The 14353-nt window shown below is 48.2% G+C and overlaps 1 protein-coding gene across 3 annotated transcripts in view; it reads left to right on the plus strand.

Moving 5' to 3' along the window:
* The first annotated feature begins 935 nt into the window (after nucleotides 1-935).
* Myrip (myosin VIIA and Rab interacting protein) overlaps nucleotides 936-14353 on the plus strand; it is a 173579-nt gene continuing 160161 nt past the window's right edge. For all 3 annotated transcript variants that reach the window (XM_023700819.1, XM_023700820.1, XM_023700821.1), the window contains exon 1: nucleotides 936-1073. In XM_023700819.1, coding sequence (XP_023556587.1) covers nucleotides 964-1073 — 110 coding nt within the window. In that variant the 5' untranslated portion in view covers nucleotides 936-963. The remainder of the gene's footprint in view (nucleotides 1074-14353) is intronic.

The raw sequence follows: 14353 nt of genomic DNA on the forward strand, positions 1-14353 counted from the left end.
CATGCAGCACTGTAGCGTGATGACTTAAGCTCTTTTGGAAAGAAATGCAGCAAAAGATTCACTCACTGAAGAGATACCCTACAGAGTGGGAAAAGACTTCCCAGCTACTCCACAGGTAGAGGACTAATATTGAATATACAAAGAACTAAAAAAAAAAAAAAAGCCACCTAAAATTAAAGACCAAGTCAAAAATGGGCAAGAGAAATAAATATACTCTGCACAGAGGAAGAAATGCAAATGGCTAACAAATATAGAAGAAATGCTCAACATCTGTGACCATTAGGAAATACAAATGAAAACAGCACTAAGATTCTGTCTTGCTCCAGTTAGAATGGAAATCAAACAATAACAAGTGCTGGCAAGGCTGTGGCAAAAAGGAACCCTCCTGCACTGTTGGTGGGAATGCGCACTCGTACAAGTCACTGTGGCGATCCCTCAGAGAACTGAAAGTGGAAAGTCCACCTGACCGTGCTCTCCCTTGCGAGAAGTCTTCCCAAGGAGCTCAAGTCCTCTGCTGATTCTTGCTTCATAGTCATATGATTACACCTTCAAGGGATATGGTGTACCTAGGATTTGAAAAACAGAAGTATTATGGTTTATTTAATTAGTACATATAATACTTGTGATTTAAAACTTCAAGCCACAGAAATGAAGTGCTTGTGGGTGTAACTTTGCAGTGTGCTGTGGGACCCATATGAAGTGGGATATGGGATCCATCCCCTTGGAAAGGATAAGTGAGTTTTCTGGATGCTGCGGTAATGGGACGGGGAGATGGTTGGTTGTAGTCCTTTCCCAGCAGCCTTCCGGGCGTGTGTGGTGGGGGCAGGGTACTTCTAGCTCAGCTTCCTGGGACACTGTGTTTGTTTCTGTGTAGGGTTGGGTTGGCTTCTCTCTTGCCCTCACCTGTGGCCTCTGCCTTGATCCCCCAGGTCTCCATCCACTGCCTGTGTCTAGCGCTGAGCCATGGGAAGAAAGCTGGACCTGTCAGGCCTGACAGATGATGAGACAGAGCACGTTCTCCAGGTGGTGCAGAGAGACTTCAATCTCCGCAAAAAGGAGGAGGAACGTCTCAGGTGAGGGCCACAGTGGCCTGGCAGGGTGGTGGCACTGTGGGAACCAATGTCATGGTGTCCTGCGTGTGGTGGGTCTCTGCGCTATGAGTGCATGCTGTCCCTGGGAGTGCTGCAACGCTCTGCCCTACATGGACAGGCTGGCACCTTTCCCAGTGGCAGCACCATGTCAGCTCAGAAACACGACCAGCCCTTCCTTCCCCAGTCAGCTCTCCTTGGCCTCTGTGGCCATCTTGTAGCTGTGGGTGGGCACTGTCCGTGGTCGGAGTTCACCTGGCCTCTGCCCTTCCCATCATCAGATCCTGCCAGAGAGTGCACAGATGCTAGCACGGGAGGTAAGCGGCACATGGAGAATTAGACTCACAGGGCTCTGCCAGGGTCCTCCTGGCCATGGGTCATGGCTACAGACCTGGTGGAGCATGCAGACATGGGGCTCAGATGGGACACTTGGCCCCGTGCCGCCATCATTCGACAGAGCGGGAAACAGGTGTATCTGATGCCTCTACTGCTGGCCCTTCATCATGGAGCATCCTCAAAGCACTGCTGCAGCTCCAGGAAGCCAAAATCCCCTCGTGGGGAGAAGTCAGGGTGGTACAAGTGCAGCCTGGTGTGTCTCCCCTGGGAACAAGTCGATCTTTCTGCCTCATCTGTCCACACGGTGCCCCTCGCACTCACAGCTTTAGTCACCCTGAGCTCAGGCCCGAGATGGGACCAATGCAGGGTCTGCACAGCTGCGGGCCAGCCCCACATCCCTCCCCTCTAGCCCAGCACTCACTGCCCTGCACCTGCGCCTTGGAGACCCACGGCATGGTCTTCCTGCCTGGACCCTGGGGCCTCTCCACACAACCATCAAAAGTGCCGTCCAGAGAGGACGGAAACCCTTGGGCTGACACTGATGTCCTTTACCTCACTCTGTCTTCATGATTCTCCCCACTGCCTAGTACATGTGAACATATTTGTAGTTTTTCACTTGTCTCTGCCCCTGCCAGGGTGTCACTGTCCTAAATAAATAAAATGTGAGACATGTATAGGGTATAAATATAGATGTAACTTTAAGTGTTTATACACCCTTACTCAAAAATTAAGTAGAAAAAATGAATTTCAGTACTGTAGATGGATTTATTCAAAATATTATCTCAAAATGTGTACACTACAAAGTTATCGATGAGGTATCTTACGTTTGTTATACTAAGGTTTTGAAATCTGATTCCTATTTCACACTTGCAGACCTGCCTCATTTTAAGGGCTTAGCAGCTTCTTGTAGCCAGCAGCGACCACAGCGTTGGTCAGTGGGAAGCAGTAGATGTAAATTCCATGGGGTAGAACTCCTTCTGCTGACTTCTGTTGACCCCTCAGCTAGAGCGGACTTCACACATGGTGTCACCCTTCAGGACACATGTCCCACTGCACGACACTCCAACGTATGTCCCCCACTCACGTGCTCCTGCTCTGAGAGGCTCAATGAATGCGTTTGTGCGGGACTCAGGCACATGTGGGTTGCTCAGCCCCAAAGCATTATTACCCCTCCATGTGCCTTTCTGTGTGTCTGGCAGTCTGAAGGACTTCTTTCTCTGTAGCTCTGTGACATTCCTTTGATGCTTTGTTCAGATAAACCACTAATTATCCACAAGTTGCTAGAACCCTGTCCCTGTAGCAGAAGTTAGTCTTGCTCCCCACACATCTCCTGTACATTGCCAAGCCTCCCCAGCTGACCACGGTGGGGGAGGAAGGGCCAAGGGTGGGGCTTCCCTTCCTCATGTCCCTGAGTACCTTAGGAGCCTGTGCTATGTTGTGGCCTCCTATGGTAGGCCATGTGCACGTGGGCTGGGCAGAGCACTGAGCTCTTAGGGTTACTCATTCCCATGACAGAGGCCGTGAGAAGGGCAGGGGGCCAATGCCTATCACACCAGCCCATGGCTCTGCACATGTTGCATAGGCTTGGGCCCAGCTGAGCGGAGAGCCTGGCACAGTCTGTCCATGTCTCTGGCCTCTTGTGTGTCCATAGGAACATCTCAGGTTCTAGAGTGACAGAGTCAGGAAGGGCTACTGAGTGGTTTCTCCGGTGACTGCTAATTGAGTTGGTTCTGGTGCTCAACTCAAGTTGTGAAGACAATGAGGAGATGCCACAGCCTTTAAAAATTCTCACTTAATACAAGCTGGCCGGAAGTATGTGAGCACCTGATGGGCTTCCAAAGGGTAGTGGTTCTCATGGGCTTGGTCTTTGGGGCAGCAGGGTTTGGCTTGATGAAACTGCTTTCCATAGCCTTTGCTGGCCACTAATTGTGGGGCTTGCTGGACTAATGCATTTTGCACACCACAGGACTGGGGATAGCTGGCTGGGAGGCAGGAGGAAGAGGAGCACGTGGAAGGAGAGCACAGCAGGGTGGGGGCCATCAGTGCCCTCCGGCCCCATGGGAGGGGGCGGGGCAGGGCAGGGCTGTGGGACTGGGTCACTGTCCAACCCGGCCTACACACTTATCCCCAGCAGGCTTACGTGTGAGAAGTGAGATCTGGAGGGGTGTGGAAGCCCGGTCTGGGGAAGCAAGAAAGCCTCTCCTAAAATTCAAAGTGAGCAGTGTTTCTAGTTAGTGATACAGAAACTTCTGAGGCCCAGTTTATTAAAATCAAACAAATCCATTGCTTTCATAAAAGGAATTAATGCTCTTTCTTCATTCAAGCTTCATTTTCATTTTAAACAGATAAACATTTTATTATACAACCTTGATTTTTTTAAGAAGTCTCTATTTCAAAAAGTAAAATTCCTTTGCTCTCACTGCCCTTTGTTTGGGACAGGAAAATGGGTCTGGCAGGCACTCCTGGCACACCCTTTCCTGAAGCTCCAGGTGGGTGTGGGCCTCTGCCCCCAGGCTAAGCATGCTCCAGGGTGCTTTTGGGGACTGTGTGCACCTGTGTGTCAGCATCTTCGATGGCCTCGGGAGCTCTCTGTTGTACACCAGTACTGTGACACTCACCTGTCTGCTTTTGGAACCTGCTGTCTCTCAATGGACTGCAGGGCAATGATTCTCCCATGACATCCACACACTGGGTCCCTGGTGGTCCAGGGGCAGTACATTTATGTGGAAGGGACCCTGGCTCCATTCCAAAAGACACTTTGTGATGGGGGCTGTGAGACAGAGCTGGGGACATATGGGGGCAGGTGTGGGACCTCAGTCAGGGCCCAGAGACAGTCTCAAGAGTTTCAGAAATCTCCTTTCTACTTATTTTGCATGTTGTTAACAATGTATGAAAAGACCAGAACACTGTACAAGGCCTATCGTGTATTCGCTCATTTGCTTCACAATTGTATTTTGAAGTCAGGGGCCACCTGGGTAAATATCAAATGGATGAGCAGGCTGGGGCAAGAGCTTCAGCTTTAGCAAGGGCCTCAGCCCTGAGGAGAGCTGGGAGGTGAACAGAGTCCGACGAGAACTCCCAGGGTGCCGCAGGGCAGGGAGCAAGCCTAAGGATCATGGAGCAGGCAGTGAGTAGGACAGGAAGTTCTGTGGGTTGGAACACAGGCCGGGCAGCAGAGTACACCCTGGCCAAAGCACTAAGGGTAGGAAAGGGGAAGTGTTTTCCCAGCCTCAGATGAGACCTGGGGCGGAAGGTGCTTCATTTCCCTGCCACTCTCATTTGTGGCATTGGATTAGGTCGAAATGTCTCAAGAGTATCACCTCCTCTCCCAGCAACAGCCCTGGGAAAATCACTGTTCTTCTCGTTTACAAAATAGGAAAGTGGAGGCTAAAACATGTTCTGTGGCTTCCTCTGGTTGTGCATGGCAAAGATGGATTCAGACCCTGGCAGGACAGCTCCAGAGCGGGGGCCAGCATCCGGGAAAGAACGCTGCACTGGGGCCGAGATCAGGGTGCTTGGGTGCTGGGGGCGCATGTAGGACCACCCTGCAAACTTGGAAGTGCATGCTGAAGCACTGGGGTGTGTTTGGGGGAGGAGAAGCTCAGGGCAGGGGTTGTGGGACGGAGCTGCGCGCAGCAGCCGCACAGCACGGAGTGCTGACAGCGCTCCAGACCAGAGACGTGGTCTCAGTGTGAAATGCAGAGATGACATGCGGGTTACACATGGACATGTTCCTAAAGTTGCACCTAAATAAAATGCATTATTACAATAATTTTTGCCAGTTTCTCTTTTACTTTTTAAATGCGACTACTAAGAAGTCCTGAATGACACTGGTGACTCTCTTGTGTTTCTGTTGCGTAGTGCTGATCTGGAGCGCTAGAAGAGCAGATTACCCATGTTCATGGGGGAGGCCGTCATGACCTTTGGACTGACACGCCTTGGAAGGACCTCTAAGTGTCCTTGGCCCTTAGGGCATCTCTGGCACTCTCCTCTGAGACTTCACCTTTATTTGTGGCCAGAAAAGTTTGACAGCACTTGTAGTGTACAAAAAGGCATTAAGCTAAGAGGCTCCTTTCCTTTTAGTCTGTGGTGTTCCAAGATGAACAGTTACTAATATGGAGATTCTGATACATCCCCTTGTGATCTTTAACAACCGCCTTCTCCTAGCTTGCTTTGTGGTTCTGAGTCCCTCGTCTTATTTACTTTTCTATTGCAAATGTCAGAGGCTCCACTTCTGGGCTGTGCTAAAGCTTTTGTAGCTGATTCCTGGCCTGACCTTTATTTTTTCAGAGCTGTGGCCAGCGTTCCTTTGGCACTGTGTGTGCAGGGCTTGGGAGTAGGGTGAGGTGGGATCTTCCACAGCCCTCGGTAGCAGCTTCTTTCTGCAGCCCCATAGTGCACAGGCACACACACTGCCACCCAGACAGAAAGGTCAGGAAACGTGGGAGCACACAGGAGGACAAATTCTGCCTTCTTCTACTCCCTGCTACTGTGGGAGGATGAGGCCTTCTTCTGTGGGCAACCCCTTTGGTGCCTGGAGGAGACCCGCGTTGGCCACAGCCTCTTCCTGGCTGCTCAGTGCCAGGCACAGTGGGACCCTCATGCTTCTGCATCCCTAACCTCTCCTTGACTCTGAAGACAGTTATATCATCCGAACAGGAGGTGCTGCCCAAGCCCAGTGGTGGCTTTGCTGGGAATGGGATAGAGACTTCAGTCCACAGTGAGAGCCTAGCCTCAGTGCCCACCACCCACTGGCCCAGCCCATGGGCTCCAGTGTGCACTACACCCATTGAGGGTCCCTGCCTGGCTTTGAAGCCCCCACCTCAGGCCCAGGACAGCTCTTGCATGTCCAGTCATGTCTGGGGCCCCATATGTGGGGAGGGGTGTCCAGGGACTGGCCGGTCTTTGATCCTGATCACTTCTGGCACTGGGCCGCAGCTCCTTAAGCAGCATCCCATCTTACGATGTGCCACCAGAGGCTCACCTGGTCTCACATACAGGCCCCAGCGGGCCTTCTTCTTGTGGCATACCCGAAATGACCTCCTCATGCCCAGGCTACCAGTGACTAAAAAGAAATACATATACAGTGGTATCATTGTAAAAAATTCTAAATGAATCAAAATGAAATCCTAAAACATGTTCTAATAACCCACTGAAAAGTAGGGAAAAGAAAACAGGAATGAAAAATAATTGACAAAAATAGTATATTTAAGCCAAAATATAGCAATAATGACATTAAGTATAAGTGGCCTAACTACCAAGTCAGTAGGCAAAGCAGATAAAAAGACATGTCCAAGGACCGGCTGTCTAGAAGAACCCTGTCTCCAGTGTTGTGACGCGGGTGGGTGAAAGTCAAAATATGGAAAAACATATCATGTGAAAATTAATTTTTAGGAACAGGAGTGACTAATAATCAGTTAAGTCAGAATTTAGAATAAAGAAAATAATCATAAACAGAGAACAGCATTTCATGATAACAGAAGGGTCTATTCAGAAAGAAGATACAGTAACTAAATGTTTTCAAACTAAATGGAATTTAAAATTGCATCAAACTGGAATGGGTAGAACTGGTACCAGAAAGAGACAGACCAGCAACTAGAAATGGAAACCTACTTGAACCTGTTCCAAAAACTGATAGAGTAACTCAACAGCCAGCAAAGACATGAAAAATGTTCAATACCATGATCAAAGAACTCACTTTAATATCTATGTAACGTTTCTCCTAACAGCTTTGGAGAGCAAATTACTTGCATCTGGCAGCAGAATATATATTCAGATAAACAATATCCTGGGCCATGGTTAAAATATGGGAAGTCATATAAAGTGTATTCTCCAACCACATGGTATCAAACTAGAAATACATGGTGGAAAGATTGTAGAGAAACTCTCCCAACTCACTGAAACCAAACAGCAGGCGTCCATAGCACCTATGGGTCAAAGGAGGAGTCTTGGGAGAGTGAGGAGTCCTGCGCTGTGCTAACAAAGAAATGTGACATTTCAAAATTCATGAGAAGCACCTAGAGCTGCTGAGAAGGAAGACATCACACCGTGGTAGACCTTGGAAGGGAGGTAGTCCCATAATACCAAGTAAGCTCCCACCTTGGTAACCCAGAGAAAGAAGAGAAAAGGACACCCAGCATGAAAAGGAGCAAAATGATAGCAACAGTCACACACAGAAATAAGTCATTTAATTTAAAAACAGAAAAACAAGGCAATAAATGAAAGCTCCTTCCTTGAAAAATCAAAAAAAATGGATAAGCCTTTATCACTAACCTTTGTGGTTGGATAAGCATCAGTTTCTGACATCGGGAAAGACAGTATCATTGCAGACTTGAGGACAGCCAGGGAACATCAAAGCCAATGCTGTGAGTATTGCTACACACATGAACTTGACAACCTGAATGAATTTGGAGAATTTCAGTTTCTTGAAAGAGACTATAACTCACCCAATATGAAATAGATAATTCTAGTGATACTGCCATATGTTATTAAGGAAATTGAATAGCTAACTCCAGCCCTCAAAAGAGAAATCTCTAGGTCTAGGTGATTTCATTGAAAAATTTTATCCCATGAATGAAGACTAATTGTCACCAACTCACAGTATTGCAGAAAGTACAAGAGATATCAATTTCCTATTAATTCTGTAGACTTATTACCTTGCTGCCAAAAATAAAAAATAAAAAAGACAAAGAAGGAAAGGAGGGACAGGAGGAGAGAAGGAAAGCTATAGACCAGCTGGCCTTTTTTGAGAACCTTTATGAAATAGAAGTTGACCATATGCAAAAACACTACACATGACCCAAATAGGGTTTATTGTAGCACGTGAGGTTGGCTCAGCATTCAGAAGTAAGCCAGTGTCATTCACCCTCCTGAAAGAATAAGGAAGAAAAGTTACATGACTGTGTCAATCAGCTCAGGAAAAACATTAGACAAAGTTCTACATGCTTGATAAAACTCTCAAAAAACGTAGAATTTCCTCAACTTGATAAAGAACATCTGGAAAAAACTAACAGTTACTGTAGTGCTCATTGGTGGTAGAAGGAGTGCTAACCCATAACATCAGGAAATGTTGGGGGTGTCTGTTCTCTCTGTCACTATTTCATTTGTGTATACCTCTGTCAGCTGAACATTTGGGGTGTTTCCACTTTGGCTGTCATGGACAATATCTCTATGAGCATTCATTAGCTAGGTTTTGTATAGAGGTGTTTTGGCTCTCTTTGCTCTATTCCTAGGCCTGAATTTCTGGTTCAACCAACCTGTTTCCTACCTGTGCTGTTCTGTTTCTCTTCCCCTCTACAGTAGCGGGCACCAGTCTTCACACACGCATCAACCTTGCCTCTGAGTCTTGAAGTATCGCTAATCCAGTGGGTGTGCTCTTGTACCTCACAGTGGCTTTGATTTGTATTTTCTCTGTTGGTTTTTTTTTTTTCCCCCCTGTGTGGTCATTTGTTTATGGTCTTTAGAGGTAGGTTTAATGGAATCTTTTGCTCATTTTTATTTGGGCTAATCCTTTATTATTGTAAGAATTTTTTATATTATGGATAAATTCTCTCATCTGATACATGATTTGTAAGTATTTTCTCCATGTTGTGGCTGTATTTTCATACCACTGATAATAGCCTTTGAAGAACAAAAGGATTTCATTTTAATGAAGAACAGCCCTTACATTTTTCTCTAGTTTCTTAGACTTGAGTTCTCATATCCAAGAAAACATTGTCTAGTCCAAGATCATGAAAATTTATACCTATCTTTTATTCCAATAATTTTCTAGATTTATCCTTCAAATGTAGGCCTGTGATGTATTTTGAGTAAAGTTTTGTATATGGGAAAACACGAGTCCAACTTTATTCTTTTGTATATGAACATATAGTTGAAGTTTTTTGTGTTAATCTGTGATCCTATACCTTTGTTAAACTCCACTGTTGGTTCTAATAGTTTTTGTGGATTCCTTGGGGTTTTATAGATACCAGGTCATGACATCTGCATATAGGTATAGTTCTTTCTTTCTCTCCTCTTTGTTCTTGTCCATATATTCTCCTCCTCCTCCTTCTCCTCCTCTTCTTCCTCTTCCTCTTCCTCTTTCTCTTCCTCCTCCTCCTCTTCCTCTTCTTCTCCTTCTCTTTCTCCTTCTTCTCCTCCTCCTCTTCCTCCTCTTCCTCCCCCCTCCTCCCCTTCCTCCCCCTCCTCCTCTTCCTCCCCCTCCCTCTCTTCCTCTTTCCCCCTTCTCCTCCTCTTCCTCCTCCCCCTCCTCCTCTTCTTCTGCTTCTGCTGCTGCTGCTTCTTTTTCTTCCTCTTCCTCCTCCTCTTCCTCCTCCTCCCTCTCCCCCCATGTAGCAAAACTCCAGTGTATCTTACAGTTTATGATCGCCAATATCATAAACTCCCTTTCCCTCTTCCTCTCCCTCTCACTCTCTTTCTCCCTCCCTCTCCCTCCTTTCCCTCCTCCCCGTACCCCTTTCCTTCTTTAATTCTTGCCCCCCACAACCCAAACTGACTGGAACAATGTCAAATAGAAGTGGTAAGAGACTGTTGTGTCATCGTGACCCTTACAAGGAAAGCATTTGATCTGTATGATTTTAATTGTGAGTTTTCATAGCTGTCCTCTACTGAGCTGAAGAAGTTCCTTTGTATTCCTGATGTGCTGAGAGATTTAACCATGAAAGGATATTAGGTTTTGTCAAATGTTCTGCACTTACTAAGATTGTCCTGCAGCTTGGTTCATTGCATCTGTACACTACATACTTCAGGCTGATTTTCAGGTTTTCCTTACTATTTGTTTATTTTGGGGGCTTACTGGGGAATTGAATACAGGGTCTTCACACTGAGCTAAATACATCTCCAGCCCTTTTTTATTTTCATTTTTTTATTTTGAGACAAAGTCTTCCTAAACTGCACAGACTGGGCTTGAACTTAGTGATCATCCTGCCTCAGCTTTCCAAGAGACTTTCTGACCTCTAGGTTAGAGACCATCCTCACTGGTCTTGCTTTATAGCCCTTTTCTATGTCTCTGGATCTGGTTTGCTAACACTTATCTGAGGACTTGGCATCTATATTCATAAGAGGTGCTGTTCTTTCCTTGTGATATCTTTGCCTCCTTTACTCCTGATCTCCCAGAATCAGTCATATTCCTGACTTGCATCGTCCTCCACAGTTCACTAAGTTCCATTATGTGGCCTTTGCTCAGTTCAGGGTTCCAAGCTGCCTAGCACCCATTGTCAGGAGGGTGGTTTCTGGTGTAGGAAGCACACCTCCAAGTGACCTTGTCCTGCTGGCAACAGACGCTGCACTGTGTGGCTGGACCTGGGTGGTGTGCGGCGAGAGCACAGGGCAAAGAGGTTTCTGATGGGAGAGGTGTCTGCCCCGGCCCAGGCTTTGCCCCAGTCAGCCGCTCCTCCCACTGTGTTCGCTGACCCAGGCCAAGTGTGCCTGAGGCCGAGGCTGCCCCTCTGGGGCACTCATTCACTGTGCCTCCGGGCTTGAGTGGAGACCGGAGCTGCTGCTCCCTGCCCAAAGCCTCCGTCCCCGACATCAGGAGTATGCGAGTCAGAGCCAGGCCCAGACTCACTGGCCACTGCCTACACACCTGCTCCTTAGAGCATTGCCAGACTCAGCCCTAGACATTGCCAAGTAATCATAATCTTCATATAAATGTTAAAGTGATGTCTGCATTGAATGGTGCTCACACTAATGGTGTGCATCCCAGTGCTTAAACATGGACACACACAGGGCACCTCTAGGGCCACTCTAGAGTAAATGACTCTGACAAATTAGATGAAGTCAGAGGCAGCAGCTCTGGGAACCTGTTTCTGATGTTCTCTGACTTATCCTTGATCGTTGAGAAGGTTGTGCTACAGCATGAACAGACACAGGGCCAGACATGCAGCTCCACCGTATGAAGTCCGGGGCGCAGATGCCATTTACCTGCATTTCACCTAATAGTTGCTTGGTGCAAGCTCGTGAGAAGAAGCCTCACACCAGCCAGAATGCTTGCCATCTAGCCTGTTGTAGAGACCACTTAGCATCTTCTGTTATAATTATAAAATCACTCAGAAGATCTCTGCAGTCAGGCACAGTTCCAAGGCTGCCCCCGACTTTCATGCCTTTCTCACCTTCATTCTATGCTCCCCTTTTCCCTGCCTAAGACTTCAGAGAGTCTCTGGAGCTGGGCATGGGGTACATATCTGTAATTCTAGAACTCTGGGCAAGAGGATTGCAAGTTTGACCCCAGCCTGGGCCATTTAGACCCCATCTCAGAATAAAAAATAAAGGTGGGCTGGGGGTGCAGCTCAGTGTGTGGCTCATGGTTCAGACCCCAGCATGGATGGCAGAGCTGTGAGGTGGATGCTCAGTTCTAAATCCCACAATGTAGTCTGTATAGCAAAACTCCAGTGTATTAGAGTTTATGATCTCTAAGAAATATGTTCAAGATTTTGGGCAAGAAAATACCAAATTGCAAAGCTCCAGTTAGCTTGTTTCTGATAGGTCAGGACTCAAAAGTTTCTTGGGCACCTTGCCCTAAACATTCCCTCCCTTGGTTTCCTTGGTAACCTACACCAACCCCAATCCCAACCCTGCCCCATATTGTACTCTGGTCTCAGCTCACTTCCCCTTGACCCATGTTCATCTCAGCTCACTCCCTTCTGACATAAACAAAATTAAACCACAAGGAAGATAAATGACGCCCACCTGCGACATGGCTGTTCCAGCCTGCAGTCACCCTCCTTGAAAGATCCTATAAAATCTCCTGCCCCGCTTTGTCTGGTGCTGTCTTGGTCCACTAGACAGCCAACCTGCTTGATGCCCCAGTGAATCTTCTACTCACATCAGAATGCCGGGTCTGGTCGATTGCGTGGTTCGTACCTAACAGTTTCCATATCAGGGAAAGGGTAGGAGGTACCATCTGACAGCGGCTGTGTACCTGGCATTGTGCTGGGGACTTGGCTTCCTTAGTTTTGCCCTCCTGCTGAGGTTCAGGGTTTAAAGCCTTGCCCCTAGTTATGCAGCAGTCTCTGTGGCCCTTTGCTTTGGGCATTGTCCACACATCCACAGTTCTTGGAGGAAGGGCCTAGAAAGCAGCACCAGCATACCAGGGAGCTGGTCAGAGGGGCATGTTCTCAGAACCACTGAATCAGAAACTCTCAGGGCAGGAGCCCTTAGCAGCATGTGTGTGTCAGGTGTTGCGGGATCCTGCAAGCCCAATGGAAAGCCCTCGGGGTCTTCTCAGGCAGCCTTGGACCTTGGAGCTGGAAGGGCCTCCAGCAGACCCTTGCATCCAGGCTTTGCCTTCCTGCAGGTGAAATGTTCTCACTCCTGCATCAGAGATAAGCCTTTGCAATGCGAACACCACACATGGGCTTTGCATGAGGCTGAGGAGAAATGTCAAAGAGGAACCCAAATCTGTGCTGTCAGTGCTCACTGCTGCTTTCTTGGCTTCTAATTTCCACCATTAAGAATAGACAGTTCCGCTTAAGGAATCAAATGATTAGAGAAAGGTCATGGCAGGCATGTCCCTGCCATCCTTAGTTGGGCCCCATATGGACGTGCCTGTAACTGTGTTAACCGCCCTTGGACAGCCAGACTGTACAGACCATGCCGAAGTCTGGCTGCTTCCATGAAAGTTGTCTGAGTGCTGTGTCGTCCAAGGGCAGAGCTGCCTCCCACGTGTTTGGTGACACTGTGTGTGTCAGTCAGGACAGTGGCCAGCATGTCCTTTATTGCTGGTGTGGGGCCATCGGTCGCTCTTACTGAAAGGTCAGCCTGGGCCACTTAGACCCCATCTCAAAATAAAAAATAGAGGTGTGCTGGAGTGTACCTCAGTGTGTGGCTCGTGGTTCAGACCCCAGCATGGGTGGCAGGGCTGTGGGATGAGCACTCAGTTCCAAATCCCACTCTGCAGCAAACTCTGTAGCAAAACTCCAGCGCATCTTAGAGCTTATGAGAGCCTTCAACACTGGCATTGTCTTGTTAAGGCAGAGACTCAGGTATGTGGCTCATGTCTTCTGTGTTCCCTTCGAAAGGAGCAAGAACATTATGGACAGAGTCCCTGAGTCAGGCTCCTCCTGAGTGGCTGCTGGGCTGGGGACAGCCTCTGGACCAGGGTCAGACAAAGTCCTGTGCTGTTTCCTCATCTCGCCAGGCCAGGTGACCAGAGCCATATGGTGTATGTGTATTGCAGGCCTGTCACGAGCTAGGGGAGCCCAAACCTGCCCAGTCCTATACAATGTGGCCTTTCTTTGGGTTAGGCCTTCTCATCTGATCCAGGGTGAGAAGGATCTAATAGAAGACCTTCAGGGATGAGCTGCCACATGACCAGAGGCTGGAACAATACCAGGAAAACATCAAAAAGAGACCCAGTCCTAGCTGAGGCCCAGTGAGTGTGTGGGAGAGCTTCCGGCTACCCTGTGCTGGTGGGACCTACTCATTCCAGCCTAGGCGCAGCGTGGGTGAGACCCTCTTGCACCCCCTTGGGACACTCCCTACCACTCTGCAGAACCTCCCCCACCCCACACGCCGAGTAGGAACTTCTACTGTGTTCTGGAAACCCCCAGATCCAGTCCTAGTCCAGGCTCAGTGAGTGTGTGGGAGAGCTGCCTCTCCCCCCTACTCCACCTTGTCCCCCCCAGACTCAGCTCAGGCCTGGCATACAGGCCTGGGGTGAAACCCTTCAGCTGCAATCCCTGCAGAGAATGTAGGGGACAGAAGCACACAGCTAGTCCAAGAGCAGAACATCTTGCCAGAGGGGCACAAAAAGTTCACCCCCAAGGGCAGCAACAGAAAGGAACTGAGCACAGCAGCCAGACCCAAGCCAGGCACAGCTGAATAAATTCAAACTTTGTAGATCTACACCTGAACTTCAGTAGGTGCTAAGGCTATAACTGCAACAAAGATCTACAACAAAGGTCAGAAGACAGTGTTACACAAAATGACAA

Source organism: Octodon degus, unplaced genomic scaffold (genome assembly GCF_000260255.1).
Source record: "Octodon degus isolate 3935 unplaced genomic scaffold, OctDeg1.0 scaffold00126, whole genome shotgun sequence".
Taxonomy (NCBI): domain Eukaryota; kingdom Metazoa; phylum Chordata; class Mammalia; order Rodentia; family Octodontidae; genus Octodon; species Octodon degus.